Source organism: Nycticebus coucang, chromosome 4 (assembly GCF_027406575.1).
Source record: "Nycticebus coucang isolate mNycCou1 chromosome 4, mNycCou1.pri, whole genome shotgun sequence".
Taxonomy (NCBI): Eukaryota; Metazoa; Chordata; class Mammalia; order Primates; family Lorisidae; genus Nycticebus; species Nycticebus coucang.
In genome coordinates, this window is record NC_069783.1 from 22,362,939 (window position 1) to 22,379,521 (window position 16,583).

Here is a 16,583-nt window from a genome sequence, read left to right on the forward strand (position 1 = left end):
GGATGGAGAGGTGGATGGGTGGATGGAGGGGGTGGATGGAGGGGTGGATGGATGGGTGGAGGGATGGGTGGGTGGATGGATGGGTGATGGAGGGGTGGATGGGTGCATGGAGGGGTGGATGGATGGGTGGATGGAGGGGTGGATGGAGGGGTGGAGGGATGGGTGGGTGGATGGATGGGTGGATAGAGAGGTGGATGGGTGGATGGAGGGGTGGATGGAGGGGTGGAGGGATGGGTGGGTGGATGGATGGGTGGATAGAGAGGCGGATGGGTGGATGGATGGGTGGATAGAGAGGTGGATGGGTGGATGGAGGGGTGGATGGAGGGGTGGAGGGATGGGTGGATGGAGAGGTGGATGGATGGATGGAGGGGTGGATGGAGGGGTGGAGGGATGGGTGGATGGAGGGGTGGAGGAAGGGGTGGATGGATGGGTGGATGGGGGTGGAGGGGGGTTGGATGGAGGGGTGGAGGGATGGGTGGAGGGAGGTGGATGGAGGGGTGGATGAGAGAGAGGTGGATGGAGGGGTGGAGGGATGGGTGGATGGAGGGGTGGTCCGCGAGCGTCCGCCTGCCTCGCTAACCACGCTCTCCAGTCCAAGGGGCGCTGTTTCGCGGGTCCCTTCCCCCGGGCCCCGCCCCGGCCGACCCCACCTTTCCGCACGGCTCCGCCCCGCCGCCCCGTCCCGTGGCCCCTCCCCGCGCAGGTCCCGACTCCAGCCGCACCTCCTCCGGCTCTGCAGCGGCGGCGGGGAGGCAGCGGCGGCGCCTGAGGGGCCGGGGCTGGAGCGGAGCCGGGGTCGGGGCAGCGGCGGGGACCCCCGGAGGCGTGGCCTGCGGGACAGCGATGGGCGTGGAGATCGAGACCATCTCTCCCGGAGACGGTACCGGGCTTCCCAGGGAGGGGGCGAGGAGGAGGGGTCCCGGGGCGGAGCCCGGCGGGCGGGGGGTCAGATTCCGAGCGGCCGCCGAGGACGCAGAGGCGGGGAGGGGCTGGGACGGGGGCGGCGGGAGGAGGTCCCCGACCGGACGCCTGGGGGTCGAGGGGAAGACCCTCCCCATCCCCTACCTCTCCCACTCACCTGGAGCAACGAAGGCTGAGGCCGGGGTGGGGGTCGGCGCCTTGCCGCCACCCCAGGGTATTTCAGCTGGCAATCAGCTGGGTGCTGATTTCTTAGGGCCGGGGTTCAGCTCTGCTTTCTCTGACCTGCGGAGTGAGCTCTGGAAACCGGGAAAGGACCTGTTTGGGGTCCGCTGCGCTGGGAACGCGTGCCCCGCGGTTGGGCAGTGAGAGGCGCCGGGACGGAGCCCGTCTGGGAAGGGGGCTGCGCTCCCTCCGCCGCCTCGGCGTCTCGCTTCATTTTCCCCGCCTCAATCAGCCTCCTTGGCCTTCCTGTCCCCTCCCGTGGCCTCCGCCTTTAAGCCCCTAAGCCCAGACCCCCAACCTACTGCTGGACGTCTACCTGCGTGTCTCGGGATACCTCTGAGTCAGCAAGTCTCAAACACAACTCTTGTTGTCCACCCTCCCTGCCCCTATTCTCTGTCCCCGGTCTCCCAGACGAGCAGCATTCACCTGTATGTGATTATGGGTCTGAGTATGAAAGGAATTGCCAGGTCTTTTTTTTTCTTAAAATTTAATTCAGACGGAAACCTGCATGTCTGCAGTGTTTGACAGGCAAGCTTTTGATTAGACAGTATTGACAACCCCACTTCCCAGGGCACTGGAGGGCTTCTTGGTTCCAGGCCACCCTTAACCTTGGTGCTGGGTCCCAGGAGGCATCTCCCTGGATCCTTGTCAAACCCATCCGGGCCACAGCCCCTGCACTGACCTCCCCACCTTCAGACTCGCCTCTCTGCCTTCAGTCTCACTCCCACTCATTTTCTACATCACAACCTGAGGACTCTTTTTATTATTTTTATTTTTATTTTCATTTTTTGAGACAGAGTCTCATTATGTCGCCCTCAGTAGGGTGCTATCATGTCACAGCTCACAGCAACCTACCAAAGGCAACATAGTGAGACTTTGTCTCAAAAAAAAAAAAAAAAAGGCTCAGGGCCTATAGCTCAGTGGCTAGGGCACCAGCCACATACACTAGAGCTGGTGGGTTCGAGCCTGGCTGGGGCCTGCCAAATAACAATGACAACTACAACCAAAAAATAGCCAGGCGTTGTGGTGCGTGCCTGTAGTCCCAGCTACTTGGGAAGCTGAGGCAAGAGAATCACTTAAGCCCAAGAGCTTGAGGTTGCTGTGAGCTGTGACGCCATAGTACTCTACTGAGGGCGGCCCAATGAGACTGTCTCAAAATAAATTAATTAATTAAATAAATTAAATTAAGTGCGTATTTGACCATGTCCTTGCTTCAGGCAGAAAATCTTTTTTTTTTTTTTCGTAGAGACAGAGTCTCACTGTACCGCCCTCGGGTAGAGTGCCGTGGCGTCACACAGCTCACAGCAAACTCTAACTCTTGGGCTTACGTGATTCTCTTGCCTCAGCCTCCCGAACAGCTGGGACTACAGGCGCCCGCCACAACGCCCGGCTATTTTTTGGTTGCAGTTTGGCCGAGGCCAGGTTTGAACCCGCCACCCTCGGTATATGGGGCCAGCGCCCCACTCACTGAGCCACAAGCACCACCCTAGGCAGAAAATCTTTTATTTATTTATTTATTTTTTTTTTTTTTGAGACAGAGCCTCAAGCTGTTGCCCTGGGTAGAAGGCTATGGCATCACAGCTCACAGCAACCTCCAACTCCTGGGCTCAAGCGAGTCTCCTGTCTCCGCCTCCCAAGTAGCTGGGACTACAGGCGCCCGCCACAATGCCCAGCTATTTTTTGGTTGCAGCTGTCATTGTTGTTTGGCGGGCCGGGCTGGATTCGAACCCGCCAGCTCAGGTGTATGTGGCTGGCGCCTTAGCCGCTTGAGCCACAGGCGCCGAGTGGGCAGAAAAGCTTTTAATGACTGACTCTTCCTTCTACTATAGGCAGAACTTCCCTTAGCTATGTGGTCTGTTCTGACCTTCCACACCACAACTTCGTTTCTCACTGCCTGTCCCACCACCAGCTTTTCCTCCAGCTTTTACCAAGCTGCCTGCAAGTTGTTGAACACACCATTCATTGGGCACTTATTTAGTGGACATGTCCTGTGTGCTAGTCCCAGGGTTACAGCAGTGAAAGGAACAGGAATTCTCTTGCTGGGCTCCAGACCTCTGACCATGTCTTTATGTGTAGTTCCCTCTTCCCAGATTATGTCCCTTTACTTCCTCTGGTAAACTTACTTATCTTTTAAGACTGGTTTACCCATTATCTCCTCTATGATGGTTTCCCAGACTGGGTTACTCCCTCCTCAAGATTCCCCTAGAGTCCTCTAAACATTGGCTCCAGTCAGCCTTCCCTAGGCTTTGTTATCCAGCTGCATAGCTTCAAATCTACCCAAATTTATACCTCCAGTATAGACTCTCCATCTGCCTACGTGCCACATACACTCAGATGTGTAATGGGCATCTCAAGATCGCCACTGGTGCAAATCCATCCTCATTTCAGGGAATGGCTGCACTGTCCCTCCAACTGCCCAAACTGAAAAACCAAGCATTGGGCGGCGCCTATGGCTCAGTGGGTAGGGCGCCAGCCCATAAACGGAGGGTGACAGGTTCAAACCCAGCCCAGGCCAAACTGCAACAAAAAAATAGCGGGGCGTTGTGGTGGGCACCTGTGGTCCCAGCTACTCTGGAGGCTGAGGTAAGAGAATCGCCTAAGCCCAGGAGTTGGAGGTTGCTATGAGCTGTGTAATGCCACCACACTACCGAGGGGGTTAAAGTGAGACTGTCTCTACAAAGAAGAAAAAGAAAACCCAAGCATTGGTCTTGGCTTCTCCTTTTCCCTCATCCTCAACCCCATTTTTAGTTTGTTTGCATGCCCATCAGCTCAGCTTCTAAAATACGTCTCCAATCTATTTTGCTCCCTTCTCTGCTGCCACTACCTTAAATCAAGCCACTATTGATTTCTTGTCTGGATTATTGGAACAGACGCCTAACTGTCCAACCTATACACAGCAGCCAGAGTGATCTTATAAAATCTTAATTCAGATTATGTCATTCTCTTGCTTAAAACCCTCCAGTGGTTTTCTGTTGCACTTAGTGTTAAATACGGCTCTGTAAGCCCAGCACGATCGGGCTCTTTCCCACTTCTCTCCCCTCTCCCCTCTTTCCAGCACTTAGCTGCCTTTCTGTTCTGCAGATATGCTGATTCTGCACACTTGCTACTCCTTCCTGGAGTGCTCTCTCCCAGCACTTTGCAGATCCTCCAAGTTCCAGCTTAAAGATCACCTTCTCTGAGAGCCATCCTGGATCACTCTTTTCTAAAATGGCCTGTCCCACTGTAACTCCCTTTGATTCACCTCTGTGGTTTTTTTTTCATTAGTGTACTCATCACAACCCATAATTATCTTGTTTGAATATTACTTGTCTCCCTGCTTACAATGTAACTCCAAAAGAGCAGAGGGCTCCTTTGTAGCATTCACTGCTGTATACCCGGGGATAGGTGCAGGCCTGCCCCTTAGTAGGTTCTCTAAATATTTGTGAATGATTATGTTTTATCCCTTCTCAGCAGCAGCCATCACTCTACATTATAGTCTAGTATTTTCTAGTGTCTATTTCCCTAACTCCCTCATGAGTTCATACATTGCCCTGTGTCTCTGGAATCTAATCTAGGCCTGGCACATGGAGGGCTTCTACAGATAAAGTAAAAGGAATAATCAAAGAAAGGGGGAAAAAGAAAAAGCCCAGGAGAGAGCAGAGTTGAGAAAACCAAGGAAATAAAGTTCCAATCCAGGTCAGAGAGGTGATGTGACTAGTCCTGGCTCATACAAGGCACAGAGCCAGAACTGGGGCCATGGGCATCTCCACAGTATGGAGGGAAACATGGGCCTGAGCTTTTGGTCAGGATCACACCTGAATATCCCAGGTGAGTTTTTCCAGTACCCTGTTCCTTCATCTGCCCTCATGTCTCTTTGCAGGAAGGACATTCCCCAAGAAGGGCCAGACATGTGTGGTGCACTATACAGGTAGGCCTCTCTCCCATAGTCCTCACCCAGGCCTGCCCTTCCCAAGGCACAGCTCTCCTCTGAGCCCCTCTTGGGGTGTCTGCTTCCTGGATCAGCCCCAGAATCCAAGGCAGCTGGGTCTGCTTGTGATCGCTACCACCCTGCTCCAAGCCAGTCTTGTAGATATGAGAAAGGTCAAATCTTTCCCCTCCTTATACCAGCAAGGGCTTCTGGGTGAGTCAAGAACCTCTAGTTCCCTTCCCTCTGTTGCAGGCATCATGGACCCTTGGCCCTCCTGGTTCTGTCTGCTGTTTGGAAACTCCTCTTATAGCTCTGAGAGTTCTGAAACTCTTCATCCTATGAATATCATTAGAAAAGAGGAGGTTGGCTTCCTCAGAATTTCCTTAATCTTTTTAGAGAGAGACTATTCAATTCAGCCTACTGGTCATGAGCCATTCCCTGCTAGGCACAAGGAGCACGAAGATGAGGTATAAGGGAGGATCCTGCCTTCACTGGGCTGTGGAGGAGAGAGGGCAGGCATGTGGCCTGGAGGCATCTATGCAGTGTGAGGGGTGGGGTGACGGGAGTGCTTGTCTCTGGATGCTGAGGGAGCCCAGAGGACCCCCAGAGGAGGGTCCCACCTCTGGGCTGACCCTCTTAGACACCCTGTATTTGGAGGCTGGGTGGGTGGGCTAAGGGGCATTTTAGATGAGTTCTGCAGGACTGCTGGTGCCAAGATCATGAGCAGGTGTTTGTTCCAAGGGGGGTGAGCACCCTGACTTGTGACCTGCTTCCCAGTGTGGCAAACTTGGTGACAACCACTTAGCATATAGCAAGGCCAGTTTAATTCCTAGGACACTTTCAGATGGGGCCATTTTTAGCAGTTCTGTGGGCCCGTGTGAAGCACAAGGTTAATTCTAGGCACGCAGTGTGGATGTTTCTTGACAGTTGTGTTGCCAGTTGCTGACGTCAGTGGGCTGGAGCTATGTTTTATCTCCTGGTGATATGGCCTAATTACCATGGGTCCTCTGGGGCTTCTGACCCATGTAATTGATTTATCTGTTCTGTGTGTTATAGACAGACTGGTATTGATCAAGTTACTGAAACCACAAAATCTTTTTGCAAAATCTTTTCATAGCACATACATGGAGCACGTGATGTTTATTAAACATTAACATCAGCTATGACCAGCTCTGGTTTAGGGAGAAACTGTCTTATTAAACATAGCAGAAGGGGCTAGGCATGGTGGCTCATACCTATAATCCTAGCACTGGGAGGCCAAGGTGGGTAGATCATCTGAGCTCAGGAGTTCGAGACCAGCCTGAACAAGAGTGAGACGACCTTCTTTAAAAGAAAAAAAAGAAAGAATGAAAGAAACACAGCAGAAGACTGTATGGGACTTGTGGCAGCCTTTTTTTTCTTACTTTTTTTTTTTTTTTTGCAGTTTTTGGCCTGGGCTGGGTTTGAACCCGCCACCTCTGGTATATGGAGCCAATGGGCGTCCTACTCCTTGAGCCACAGGAGCCACCCCAACCTTTTTTTCTTAATAATTATTGTAAAGACCATAATTTAAGATGCACAGCTCAATGAATTTTTTCATTTTTTCTTTTTGAGACAAAGTCTCACTTTGCACCCTCAGTAGAGTGCAATGGCATCACAGCTCCAGCAACCTCAAACTCCTGGGCTCAAGTGATTCTCTGGTCTCAGCCTCCCAAGTAGCTGGGACTACAGTCACTTGCCACAACACTGGCTATTTTTTGGTTGTAGTTGTCATTGTTGTTTGGCAGGCCCAGGCTGGGTTTGAACCTGCCGGGTCTGGTGTATGTGGCTGGCACCCTAGCCACTGAGCTATAGGCACCGAGCCTATTTTTTGTTTTTTAGAGGCGGGTCTCAAACTCCTGAGCTCAGGCAATCCACATGCCTCAGCTTCCCAGAGTGCTAGGATTACAGGGGTGAGCCATCATGCCTGACCTGAATTTTTTATTTTTATTTTTTATTTTTTTGAGACAGTCTCACTTTGTCACCTTTGGTAGAGTGCCATGGTATCATGGCTCTCAGCAACCTCAAACTCTTGGGCTCAAGTGATATACTTGCCTCAGTTTTTCTCTCTCTTTTTTTTTTTTAGTAGAGATAGGGCTGGGGATGTCTCACTCTTGCTCATGAGCTCAAGCAATTCACCTGCCTTGGCCTTCCCAAGTGCTGGATTATAGGCAAGAGCCACTGGGCCTGGCCACTATGAATTTTTTTAAGTGATCACACTTACATAACTACCACCCAGATAAACAAAAACATTACCAGCACCCTGGTAATGCCATGTCTATGCCATGCCTCTCCCATCCTTAAAGGTAATTATTCTTATTTTTTTTTCTTTTTTGAGGCAGGGTCTAACTTTGTCACCGTTGGTAGAGTGCGGTGGCATCATCATAGCTCACCTCGACTTCAAACTCTTGGACAAGGTGATCCTCTTGCCCCAGCCCCCTAAGTAGCTGGGACTATAGGTGCCCACCACAATGCTTGGCTATTTTTAGAGGTGGGGTCTCACTCTTGCTCAGGCTGGTTTCCAACTCCTGAGCTCAGGCAATCCACCTGCCTCAGCCTCCCAGAGTGTTAGGATTACAGGCGTGAGCCACCTCACTGGCCTGGTAATTATTATTATGACTTTTCCCCTCATGGATTGGTTTTGCCTGTCTTTGGACTTTATATATTTTCTTTCTTTTTTTTTTTTTTTTGTAGAGACAGAGTCTCACTTTACCGCCTTCAGTAGAGTGCCATGATGTCACAGGACTCACAGCAACCTCTAGCTCTGGGGCTTCTGCGATTCTCCTGCCTCAGCCTCCCGAGCAGCTGGGATTACAGGCGCCGGCCACAACGCCCGGCTATTTTTTTTTTTTTTTCTTTTGAGACATCTTGGGCTCAGCAATCCTCTTGCTTCAACCTCCCCAGTACCTGGGACCATAGGCACCCGCTGTGCTGTGGCTTCATAGCTCACAGCAACCTCAAACTCCTGGGCTCAAGCAATCCTCCTGTCTCATCATCCCAAGTAGCTGGGACTACTGGTGTCTAGCACAACACTCAGATATTTTTCTATTTTTAGAAAGAATATTTTTCTGTATTTTAGTAGAGACAGAGTCTCGCTGTTGCTCAGGTTGGTCTCAAACTCCTGAGCTCAAGGGATCTTCCCAGTTCAGCCTCCCAGAGGGCTAGGATTACAGGCATGAGTCACCATCTCCAGCTATATTTTCTATTTATTATATTGTAGAAGCTTTATTGTTTTAATTTTCATAGTCAGGTTTATGATTCAGCTGGATTTGGTTTCTGTGTGGGTTCAAGGTTCATTTTTTTCCCATATTGATATACAATTGATTCAACAACCTTAATCCAAAAATCATCCTTTATTTTTTACACTGCCGTGTCATCTTTGTCTAATCAAGTAACCATATATATGTAGCTCTGTTTCTGGACTGCATGGTTTTGGTTAAACTTGTAGCAGTAGATAACTGTGTAGATTAAGTCATATGAAACCTGAAGAAATTGGGGAATGAAAATGTCACTCTATAAATGGAGTGTGTGAAGGTGAGTATATATATGTGTACATATCCCTGTGCAAGTCCAAGTATATGTCTGCGAGAAAGTATGTATATCTGTGTCTCTAAATATTTTCTTAGCATCTGTTTGGCCGTCAGGGTTTTTCTCCCGGGTGTGTATGCGTAAGTGCATGTAAGCATGCATAACTATCTCTGTGTATTTGAATATCTTAGCAACCTGTGAGTATGCATGAGTTTGTATTTGATCTCCTTCGCATCCATCTGTGTATATCTCTGTGTAACCAGAAGGATTTTCTCTTTTGCCTCATTTAGTACCCAGCACAAGAGCCCAATTTGTTTTACCCGGAAAGTAGATAAATAAGGCTGTTTCTCTAGTATTGATTTCATTTTTTTTTTTTTTTTTTTGTAGAGACAGAGTCTCACTTTATGGCCCTCGGTAGAGTGCCGTGGCCTCACACAGCTCACAGCAACCTCCAACTCCTGGGATATTGATTTCATTTAATTGTATTATTTTGTTTTATATTTCATTTTATTTCATTTCATTGCATTTATATTTTTGCTCTGTCTCTCCAGCCAGCTAGCATGCATGGGGTCATCATAATTCACAGCAACCTCAAACTCCTGGGTTCAGGTGGTCCTCCTGCCTCAGCCTCCTGAGTAGCTGGGACTACTGGTCTGTGCCATAATGCCCAGCTAATTTTTTTAGTTTTTGCAGAGATGGGATCTCACTCTTGCTCAGGCTGGTCTCCAACTCCTGAGCCTCCTGTCTTGGCCTCCCAGAGGGATAGGATTATAGGTGTGAGCTGCTGCACCAGCCTAGTATACATTTGAGTTGTAGGAATTAGTAATTGAAATTATGGATGCTCGGGTGGCGCCTGTGGCTCAAAGGAGTAGGGTGCCAGCCCCATATGCTGGAGGTGGTGGGTTCAAACCCAGCCCTGGCCAAAAACTGCAAAAAAAGAAAGAAAGAAATTACGGATGCTCAGACACTAAGCTGGGCCACCCTTCTATGTTAAACACAGCAAATCTGAGGCCCTAAGAAAGGAAGTGATTGTCTAGCATCACAGAATGAGTTAGTGCCCAAGTGTAGCTAGAACCTGGTCTCTGGATTTATAGGATAGCTCTTTCTGTAGTCTTGTGGTGGTACAGAGGCTGCAGGAAGCTGTCATGAAGTAGTATCACTTATAGAAGGTCCAATCTTTGAGTTAGAGTCACCAGTTAGAGTTGGAAATAGTTCTTGGGCTTCTGGGTTGAAACGACATGTGGACATCAGGGATGATAAGGTATCTGTAGCAGAGGCTGAGGGAAACTTCTAACTGCTGGAGAAAGCATCTGGAGTGCTCTGGTTTTAAACAGCCCTATTTGTGTGGGGTCTGAAGGCTACCACTGACTGACTGGCTAAGTTACCTTACACTGTTCATGCAGTAGGGGATGACGTGACCTTTGGGGTTAGCATTTTGGGAGAACCTTAAATGAGGACTCAACCCGAGGCTAGAATATCTGGGAACATAGATCTTTAGTTTGAGGAAGTAGCACAAAACAGTTGTAAAGTGCAGAGGAATTTGAGAAAGGTGTGACCTGAATGGGACACAGGGGGAAGGGGAGGAGAGCGGAGAGAGGGTTGTAAGGCAGACCTGTATGGGCCTGGAAGGGCTTGTATGCACAGTAGGCATTTAGATTCTCCCCTGGGGAACTATTAAAGTATTTTAAGCAGAGAAGTAATATGATCATATTTGCATTTAAAGAGTAAAAAAAAAAATGGGTGGCACCTGTGGTTCAGTGGATAGAATGCTGGCCCCATGTACTGAGGGTGGCAGGTGCAAACTTGACCCTGGCCAAACTGCAACAACAACAAAAAAGTAGCCTGGCATTGTGGTGGACGCCTGTAGTTCCAGCTACTCAGGAGGCTGAGGCAAGAGAATCACCTGAGCTCAGGAGTTGGAGGTTGCTGTGAACTGTGATGCCACAGCACTCTACTAAGTGCGATAAAGTAAGACTCTGTCTAAAAAAAAAAAAAAAATTAAAAAAATAAGTCTGGGTGCAGAGTGGAAAATGGACTGGTGGACAAGAGAGGAACAAAAAGACCAAATAGAAGGTTGTTCCTGTCCACGAGATTGTGATAAGAGAAGTGGAAAACAGGTGGATTCCTAAGACATGTAGGACTTGGTGAAAAGTTGTACGTGGGGGTGAGGAAGAGGGAGGTGTGTCCAGGTTTCTTGCTGGGCAACAGGACAGATGGGAGGATTGAAAGAGGAGCAGGTGTGTGCAGAGGAGGAATTCTATTTCCACACTCTCAGTCTGAACTGGGAGTTAACTCATGACCACAGCTCTTTTGCAACCTATTCTTGCTTTGACAGGAATGCTCCAAAATGGGAAGAAATTCGATTCATCCAGAGACAGAAACAAACCTTTCAAGTTCAGAATTGGCAAACAGGAAGTCATCAAAGGTTTTGAAGATGGTGCAGCCCAGGTAGGATGAAGATACACGTTAAAGGGGATTTGGCATCCAGCCCTTGACCTCCACCCTCAGCCTACTGCTTTGACTACCTCCAGGGCACACCAGTGCCATCTAGCGTTGACTTCTGGCTTTGTGTCCCCACCCCTTCTTTTATGTCACGGGGCCCTCAATCCCACCCCTTCTTTGCCAGCATGCTTCTTTTATGTCACGGTGCCCTCATCCCAAGCTCTCCCTATGGGCTAGCTATAGTCTACCAGCTATCAGGACTGAGGCAGCAGAAAAGTTGGGGTGGGGTAGGCCAAGGTTTTTTTTTTTTTTTCTTTTTTTGCAATTTTTGGCCAGGGCAGGGCTTGAACCCGCCACCTCTAGCATATGGGGCCGGTGCCCTACTCCTTTGAGCCACAGGCGCTGCCCAGGCCAAAGTTTTTTATTTTTGTTTTTAACTTCTTTGGAAGCAATTTCAGACTTATAAAAATATTACAGAAATTTAGTACAGAGTTCCCACATACTCTACCCAGCTTCCCCAAGTGTTAATATGTGTATCTTACAACCATAGTACGGTTATCAAAACCAGAATATTGGTACAATACTATTAATCTACCTCTTCAAATTTTAATCAATTATTCAAAATGCAAAAATTGATTTATTTATATTTCTTCAATGAACACCAAGTGGGTGCTTGATGACTGTCGTGAGGAGCCCTGGTTCAAGCTCACGTTCCTTGGTCTGTCTGTGAAGTCACGTGACGCTCCATTGCACTAGGTCTCTTGGCCTTGGTCACCTTTTTGTGGCCTCTAGTCTCTGAACCTCTTCAACGAACTGCTCCTGTACCTTACTTGAGTGTGTACCTATGCTCTTTATATACCGTCTTTAGACTTCTTTTGAAGAGGGTGAGGAACAATTATGAATAAGTAGAAGTGTTTGGGCCACACACAAAATGAATAAATGGTAATGTTTTGCAGTTGAATGAATTTGTGGAGGTTATTGTCTCATAGGCAAGTTTCTGCTATTCCGAGGCAGAGTCTTGCATTGCTACGGTTCTTGGCATAATTTCAATGTACTACATATAAAACTCAGATCTTCAGAGTTACCTTGAGGATGGTTTGGGAAAATGCCATAGTCATCTAACTTTTTTCTTTTAAATCAAGCTGGGTCCTCTTTCTCCTCTCCCCATCTGCCCCCATCCCTGCTAGATGAGCTTGGGGCAGAGGGCGAAGCTGACCTGCACCCCTGATGTGGCATATGGAGCCACGGGCCACCCCGGTGTCATCCCTCCCAATGCCACCCTCATCTTTGACGTGGAGCTGCTCAACTTAGAGTGAAGGCAGGAAGGAACTCGAGGTGGCTGGAGATGGTTGCGGCTCACCCTCCTAGCCTGCTCTGTCACTGGGATGGCCCCTCTTGTTTGGGGCTTTTGATCAGTGTGCTGACCTCACCGCCCCACGGCATTATCCATGCTCTCTGCCCAAATTGCTCTGTTTGTCACTGTTCATGCACATCCTTGCTCGAGGAAACTTTGGTTGCAGATGGAAACATTTTAGGTTGCGCATTTTGTGTGATGCATGTAGTAGCCATTCCTGATCACGGAATGCAGATTTCTTGTTCGCACAATCAACACTGCCTTACCTTCACTTAAGCCAGACACACAAGGTGCTCAGATATGAAATGTACATGGTGTACACAGAGGGACTTGAGCCAGTTACCTTTGCTGTCACTTTCTCTCTCTATAAATTCTGTTGGCTGCTCAAACAATGTCCTCTTTGGAAATAATATATAAAATAAAGGTTCTGTGCTTGACAAATTCCTGTCCATTCTTATTATAGGTAGGAAGTGCTTTAAGGACCACAAGCCAGTTTGTCCATGGGAAAAAGAATGGAAAAGAGGGTTCCAAGTGGCTAGGAGAGAGACAATAAATATAATAGCTACAATGTGAGCATCGAACGTGCTGGGCCTTGTTCTATATACTTTTAAATAAAAACACCACCAATCTTCCAAGCAACCATGCAAGGTAGGTATTACTTGCTACCCATGTCACAGACTAAGAATTCTCCTCTTCCTAATTAAAGCAATAATACAGTGTTGAAATCCTGCAGCCTAGCAATCGAATGTGGGATTTGAGCCCCTATGTGACCTTGCAATCTCTATGTGTTTAGACTGGAGGAAGAGAGACAAGCTTAGATAGAAACAAAACACCTTGTGTGTCTGAACAAATGAAGGTGTGTTAAGGGCTTGGAACCATGCACTAACTCACATCAGGAAGTTAATTTTGAAAAGAATGCAATTCTGAGCTTGTTGTCACACATGCTGCCTCATTTCATCTAGATTTGGACTAACTTACATTGGGGAATTACTCCTGAGAAGAATGTATAATTCTACCTGTTTCCACACACAGTGCTTATTGTCATCGTTTGCTGAACCTATCCAGAACCCCCAGTTAGGTGTTAAAATCAGCTCACTGGTGTGGGCTGTGCGTAGGTCAGAGGAGCCTGGGCCAAAATGACTACTAAGATTCTTCTTTTAGCAGGGCAAGAACTCTTGGCCATAGTTTGGGTTATCCTATCATTGTTGACCTGGAATTGTTTCCAGATTGAGGAGGGAGGGGCTGGCAACAGATACTCTTAGACCCACTAATACATGTCACTTGATGTCATAGCTATGCTATGGGCCTTAGTCCTCTTGGCTACTTCATCTACCCCATCTGTCTCCACAAAGGCCTGGCAGTATTCCTCCGCCGAGGGCTGAGGAGTTATTGAGGAGCAGAGTGCTTTAGGGTGGAGAAAATGAAATGAGAAAGGGGGACCCTTTTTAATCACCCATGGCTCCTACACACACTTCTGTGGGACCGGGCCAGCCAGAGGCTACTACACTCACTCCCCTCTGGGGTGTTTCCCGCAGAATGTCTTGCTTCCCAGTTTTCCTTGATGACCCCAATACCTCTAATTTCTCTGAATTTATTTCTTTTCTATAAAAGACACACACGTTTTCTGCCATGACACTAATAACTGTGGTATGTTCAGTCACTGCGACAGTTTTGAAACAGACTCATAGGGTCCATTATTTTACTAACAAGAAACACAGCCACAGCATCCTTTCTGATTCACCTGTGCAAGTTTCGACTTGCTTGGCTTATTGGTGTTGCTGGGAGGGCTTCATTTGTTTCCATCCACGCAGATTTTACATTTTTTGATTTTGTGTATCTGAAAACTCATAATGACCCATGACCCACATACCAAGAACTGTTTCAGGGGCCCATCCATTACGGAGCATATAAGATCTGAATCTAGAGCAGTGGTTCTCAACCTGTGGGTTGTGACCCACAGGAACTGTATTGAAGGGCTGCAGCATTAGGAAGGTTGAGAACCACTGGTCTGAAGTATTTATAGCCTGTGTGGTAAAAGGAGACACCCACTAAGAGAATGCCACCCAAAAGCAATACCTATTGGCCAGCACCTGGAAAGGATATGCTAGTCTTTGCAGGTAAATAAAAAAATGACCCATTTCACTGGAGTTGTTTTTTTGTTTTTTTTTAGAGAGTTTCATTTTGTCACCCTCCGTAGAGTGCAGGGCATCACAGCTCACACTCCTCAGCCTCCCAAGTAGCTGGGACTATAGGTGCCCGCCACAACGCCTGGCTATTTTTTTGTTGCAGTTTGGCCAGGAGCAGGTTCAAACTGCCACCCTCGGTATATGGGGCCAGTGCCCTACTCACTGAGCCACAGGCACCGCCCAGGAGTTCTTAAAAATGATGTAGAAAATTATGATGCAGTACGCTAAAGGGGTTTGGATAGTGTCCTATAGAGAGCCACTAAGTTCTTCAGGAGGAGCACAAAAAGCCATGTGATATTATTTTCAAACTTTTTTTTGAGACAGTCTTAAGTTGTTGCCCTCATGGCTCACAGCAACCTCCAACTCTTGGGCTCAAGGGATACTCTTGCCTTAGCCTCCCTAGTAGCTGGGACTACGGGCACCCACAATACCCAGCTATTTTTTAGATACGGGGTCTTGCTCTTGCTCAGGCTGGTCTCGAGCTCCTGAGCGTCTGCCTTGGCCTCCCAGAGTTCTACGATTATAGAGGTAAACCAGCGTGTCCAGCCTGTGACTATACATTTTTTTTTTTTTTGAGACAGAGCCTCAAGCTGTCACCCTGGGTAGAGTGCTGTGACATCACAGCTCACAGCAACCTCCAACTCCTGAGCTCAAGCGATTCTTCTGCCTCCGCCTCCCAAGTAGCTGGGACTACAGGCACCCGCCACAACGCCTGGCCATTTTTTTTGTTGTTGTTGTTGCAGCTGTCGTTGTTTGGCAGGCCCGGGCTGGATTCGAACCCGCCAGCTCAGGTGTATGTGGCTGGCGCCTTAGCTGCTTGAGCTACAGGCGCGGAGCCTATACATTTTAATACTCTTAACTTTAGGTCATGAAATTCAGATAACAGATACATTAATCCAAACGATGCACTAGTCATAATCACTAATAGAAGGAATTTCTCATTAGTAAAACTACACTAGAGGCAAGCAAGGCTGCCATTTGGTCAAATTACACCCTAAGTAAAGTCTAATTTCAGTTTTTCCTTTACAAGAAAGTCTTTCAGAAAATTCTTCTTACATTACCTAAGGGCACACTATGCATTATAAAAACTAATAAGGCATTCATAAAAGCACTCACAAGAAAATTACAGCTGTGGCTCCTTTCTTATCTACTCACCCTTCTCAGAAATGACTTTCTACTCTCTTATATGCTTTTTAAAAACACTCAGATATAATTAAAAGTAGAATTGATGCTTTTGGTCCAGTATATGTACCCTTTAAATTGATTTTAGGCTCCAGTTTTACAAAAAATAATTAGTCCATGTTTTTCCATTTGCCCCATGCCTGAACTATAAAAAGAAAATTATGGTTATCTTCTCCCAAGCTGCCAATGATGAATGAGATAATAACCATATATTTTTCCAAGTCACAGGAACTCATGATGATAAGAATGAGCAGTAAGTATTTTATTTATGGTGAAGATATGCTATGAGCTAAGGTACAAAGTATATAAAGATGCTTAATAACTAAAGGGAAAGACTATTAACTACAATCTTAGACACATAATAACCACACCACTACTTAGCAGCTTGCTCTCAAATTTCTAACAATGTGCTGTTTTCTGAATAGCATTTCCTACAATAGGAAGGGTACCCATAATGAGAAAGGTGTTTCATGAGCTATAAAGTATTTTTCTTGTTTTTGAGACAGTCTTACTTTGTTGTCTCCTGGTAGAGTGCTGTGCCATAATAGCTCACAGCAAACTCTTAGGCTCAAGCAATTCTCTTGCCTCAGCCTCCCGAATAGCTAGAACTACAGGCACCTGCCACAACGCCCAGCTATTTTTAGAGACAGGTCTTGCTGTGGCTCAGGCTGGTCTCAAACTCAGGCAATCCACCCACCTTGGCCTCCCACAGTGCTAGGATTATAGGTGTGTGCCAGGCCCAAAAGGATTTCTTTTTTTTTTTTTTTTGTAGAGACAGAGTCTCACTTTATGGCCCTCGGTAGAGTGCCATGGCCTCACACAG

The 16,583-nt window shown here is 47.6% G+C and overlaps 1 protein-coding gene across 4 annotated transcripts; it reads left to right on the plus strand.

The window, feature by feature from the left end:
- Positions 1-713: 713 nt before the first annotated feature.
- FKBP1B (FKBP prolyl isomerase 1B) lies at positions 714-13,288 on the plus strand. Of its 4 annotated transcripts, none has more exons than XM_053589181.1 (4): positions 714-880; positions 5,003-5,050; positions 10,932-11,044; positions 12,856-13,288. In XM_053589181.1, exons 1-4 carry the CDS (start codon positions 844-846, stop codon positions 12,943-12,945), a joined length of 288 nt encoding a protein of 95 aa, XP_053445156.1. In that variant the 5' UTR covers positions 714-843; the 3' UTR covers positions 12,946-13,288. The 4 variants fall into 4 exon arrangements, with proteins under 4 accessions (XP_053445156.1, XP_053445159.1, XP_053445155.1 ...); XM_053589184.1 differs by lacking the exon at positions 12,856-13,288 and adding an exon at positions 12,181-12,833; XM_053589180.1 differs by lacking the exon at positions 12,856-13,288 and adding an exon at positions 12,226-12,833.
- Positions 13,289-16,583: the final 3,295 nt, after the last annotated feature.

Bases quoted from the DNA above. Each gene is read 5' to 3' on its own strand.
- FKBP1B (XM_053589180.1), top strand. From the start codon at position 844: ATGGGCGTGGAGATCGAGACCATCTCTCCCGGAGACG. The intron at 881-5,002 runs GTACCGGGCTTC...GTCTCTTTGCAG, and splicing joins GACCATCTCTCCCGGAGACG to GAAGGACATTCCCCAAGAAG. The intron at 11,045-12,225 runs GTAGGATGAAGA...CATCCCTGCTAG, and splicing joins TTGAAGATGGTGCAGCCCAG to ATGAGCTTGGGGCAGAGGGC.